Below are 3,931 nucleotides of genomic sequence, written 5' to 3' on the forward strand. Positions count from 1 at the left end.
CATGCCACTGCACTCCAGCCTAGGCAACAGAGTGAGACTCTGTCTCAAAAAAAAAAAAAAAAAAAAAAAAAAAAAAAAAAAAAAAAAAAAAAAAAAAAAAAAGCATTCAGTTGACCTTCACATATCCATCTGCCATCCTATAACTCATCTCTGTCTCCAAACATCCTCTCTAGACTATTGGTTTTTACCCATTCCCTCCCTTTTGGCATCATCTTCTGGAACTCCTGGGATCAGGATGTCACTCTATCACTCCACTGATAATAGCACACATGGCCTTTGTTTAGTCAAATCCAGAGCCTTTTTCTTCACCCATTACTTGCGTTGGAACCTCTGCAGCACTTGATAATTTCCAGCAGCCTTTCTTTCCTGCATCTTCTTCCTCTGTAGCTACTTTCGTTCCCTTTCTACCCCATGCACTGAGTGCTGTGCTGTGCTTCACCAGCCCTAACTGTATGTTAGTTGGCTGTCTTAAGTAGGATGATCATGTAATTCTTCATCCAGACCGTGATATTCTTGAGAATTAAAGGGTGCTCAATTGACAACAGACAATAAACAGAGATTGGCCCTGGCAAACCAATATGTCTGGCCACCCTCTCCTTAAGGCTCAGGGGGAAAAGAAAGTGGAGAGATCTCAGGGCAAGATGTGAATGAACATAGTTCAAGTCACTTTCAAAGTCCATCTTCAGGTTTCTTGGTTATTTCTGTTTAGAATCTCAAGTTAAAAATTCAGCTTCATATTCATAAAAGGGTCAAGTTATCTGAGAAGTGTCAGAGCAGGTTTGGGAGAAAAGAGAGGGTGAGGAGAGAGTTCTACCTGAGGAAAAGGCAGAGGTGATTGGACCAGGTCCTGCAGTCCTCCCTGAGTTCATCACAGAGTCTGCCCTTTTAGGTAAAGAAGAACTTGGTGCTGAAACCGCTTCCAGGCTCTTTTCAGCCCAGGGTTGCCCAAGATCAGTTGTACTGAGTGGCTTGCAGGGTAGGCAGCCATGATGATCTTGCACAAAATATTCCAGTAACTGTAAGTGTCAAAAATGTTGGACATGGAAAGAAATAGGGCGATTGCATTGAAAACGTAGAGGATGAGAAAGTAGCTGGTGGCTTTGATGGCCCCTATGTGAGCCTTCATGCTGGGGTCCCTGGACCCCGTGGAATTGCTTTCCATGTGTAAGGTGTGTCTCTTGAGAGAGAGGATCAGCAGAGTAGCTGCCAGGATGAACATGATCAGAGGGATGAAGAGCCCCATGTTATAGAAAAAAAACAGGTTGACCATATTGGTTTCAGAGAAGTACTTCTTCTCCGTGGAGTTGGAGGAGGGGATAGGAATGGAGCTATTCACATACACATTGAAGACATCTTTAGAGAATGGAAAGCTGAAGCTTAAGGAAACCAACACTGACAGCCTCAAAAGCCAAGGCATCAGCACTATGATTTTCCTCTTCATCAGGAAGAACAAAGGGTGATTGAAGTTTGCAATTCTAAGACAATAGAAGACATTGAGCCAGGCAGCAAGCCAGAGGTTGGAATGATTCAGAAAGACAATGATGACTTTGAAGAGGGTATACACTGCGTTTTGGTTATAAGCAATTCGGAATAGCAGAGTGAAAATGTTCTCCAGCATCATCCAAATCTGTAGCAAGAGCCTGGAAATGCTCAGCATCAACATAATGTAGTCACCAGTGGGGAGTGTTTTGCCCCTGGCCCACTCAGCCCCATAGATGGCCGTGATGAAGCCACTCCCAAGGATGCCAATGATGCACTGTATTCCGGAGACCACCAAGGTGAAGGTGACCTTGAACCTGGATATATCTTTATCTGTGGCATCTGTATTCACCGTTGCCATTCTCTGTGATCTTGACTTTCGGGTTTCTGCGCCAAGACTGCTCTGCAATCTTCTGAACCTTGCTCAATGTTTTTATAATTTTCGCTCCCCTCGTTAATGGTTATTTACAATTTTTCTCAATTTGTTTATCACATGACTACAAGTTAGAGCCTTCACATGCAAATGATGAGAGGATCTGGTTACTGGCTCTGTCTCAATTTTTCATAAAGATACATTTGTCTTGGACTTTCAGAAGCTCACTGAAAATAATTTGAGACATGTTTCTAGCTCAGCACCTTCCTATCTTATTTACTTTTAAGTCCACATTTACCTGATGAGGCATGAATAGTAGGCCATTTTACTTGTCTCACAAGATCTCTGTTACCTGCTAAGTTATCTGTAAAAGCTCATATAGCTTTTAAAATTTGTTTTCCCCACTTCTCTTCTTGTCTCTCTTACTTTGGAAGAGATTTTTATTTTGATAGTTACCATGTTTGTGAATAAGAGATTCCCATAAGCTCATATATGAACATCTTTTACTTAGAATTGAGTTTCTTCCAAGAAGGCCTGCTATTATAATGTTCTCAAGTAGTGTACAGAACAGCCAAAATTGGATGCTATTTGAGTTGGAGACAACGCAGTCTCCATAGTCCCAGTTTTCATTGTTTGTGTACATGTCATCAGTTTCAGCTTGCTGAGATCCACATGACTATTTGAGCTCAGAATCAGGAAGAATGAGCCTGGGGAGAATTCAGTGTTCTGGACATGGTGTTGAAGTTCAGAAACGTGATAAGGTACTATAGCTTGAAATTTAATTTCCTACTTTTTAATCCTGGCTGTGAACCAGAATGAACTCTGACAGTTTACAAGAATATGTAGATGCCCAGGACTCATCCAAATCTAGGAAATCAGAATCTGGACTAGGGCTCAGGCATGCTATCTTTTAAAAAAGCCAAAAGGTTTTATTGCTCATAGTCAGGATTGAGAACCAAAATCTTAGCTAGAAACCAATGAGCCTTGGGTCAGATTTGGCCTGTAGTCATTTTACCTTGCATTGGCTAATGCCATACAGCATTAATCCACCAGTGCACAACTTTTTTTTTTTTTTTTTTTGGAGGCATTTTATTGGCCAACATTTAAACTTAGGAGATTACTTATATGTACACACAAAAAAAATCTACCTTCTCTTGAAAAATTGGAAGATTTGGCAGTATTGGGTCTTCACAGTCAACTGGCCAAAGCAGAGTAGTGGCTGCCCGTTTTAAACAAGGTATATACTTTTCAGTTTGTTGACAATACTAATTCCTAGCGTCTTCTTGACACAGAAGCAGAGTGCCAGTTATCATTTTTCAGTGTGCTTGCCCTGTTATTTCTATTTGATCTTTTTTTTTTTTTCTTTTTGAGACTGGGTCTCACTCTGTCATTCAGGCTGGAGAGCAGTAGCATAATCATGGCTCACTGCAGCCTTGACTTCCATGGCTCAGGTAAATCTCCATACTTCAGCCACCTGAGTAGCTGGGACTACAGGTGCACACTACCACACCTGGCTAATTTTTGTATTTTTTGTAGAAACAGGGTTTCACCATGTTGGCCAGGCTGATGTTGACCTCCTGGGCTCAAGCAATCCTCCCACCTCAGCCTCCCAAAATACTGGGACTATAGAGTTGAGCCACCATCCCTGGCCTTGGCCCATTATACTTTTTTATAATATAAATGGAGGAATGATAAAAATGGATTTCCCCACCCCAAATTAATTTTATTTAAAATAAGGAAGTTGGCTGGGCGCAGTGGCTCATTCCCGTAATCCCAGCACTTTGGGAGTCCAAGGAGGAGGATTGCTTGAGCTCAGAGGTTTGTGGTCAGGCTGGGCAACATGGTGAAACCCTGTCCCTGCCATAAATATAAACAAATTAGCCAGGTATAGTGACACACCTGTGGGCTCAGCTACTGGGAAGTCTGAGGTGGGAGGATCCTTGAGCCTGGGAGGCAGAGGTTGCATTGAGCTGAGATAGGGCTATTGCACTCCAGCCTGGATGACAGAGCCAGACCCAAAATAAATAAATAAATTATTTTGAGCCAGTCTCAAAAATAAATTAATTAAATAGGGAGTCA

At 41.9% G+C, this 3,931-nt stretch overlaps 1 protein-coding gene across 1 annotated transcript; it reads right to left on the reverse strand.

Moving 5' to 3' along the window:
• Positions 1-303: 303 nt before the first annotated feature.
• Positions 304-3,367, reverse strand: TAS2R40 (taste 2 receptor member 40). Its single transcript, XM_017511312.2, has one exon. It carries the CDS (start codon positions 1,838-1,840, stop codon positions 869-871), a length of 972 nt encoding a protein of 323 aa, XP_017366801.1. The 5' UTR covers positions 1,841-3,367; the 3' UTR covers positions 304-868.
• Positions 3,368-3,931: the final 564 nt, after the last annotated feature.

The sequence above is a fragment of the Cebus imitator genome, unplaced genomic scaffold (assembly GCF_001604975.1).
Source record: "Cebus imitator isolate Cc_AM_T3 unplaced genomic scaffold, Cebus_imitator-1.0 Scaffold446, whole genome shotgun sequence".
In the NCBI taxonomy this organism is placed as follows: Eukaryota; Metazoa; Chordata; class Mammalia; order Primates; family Cebidae; genus Cebus; species Cebus imitator.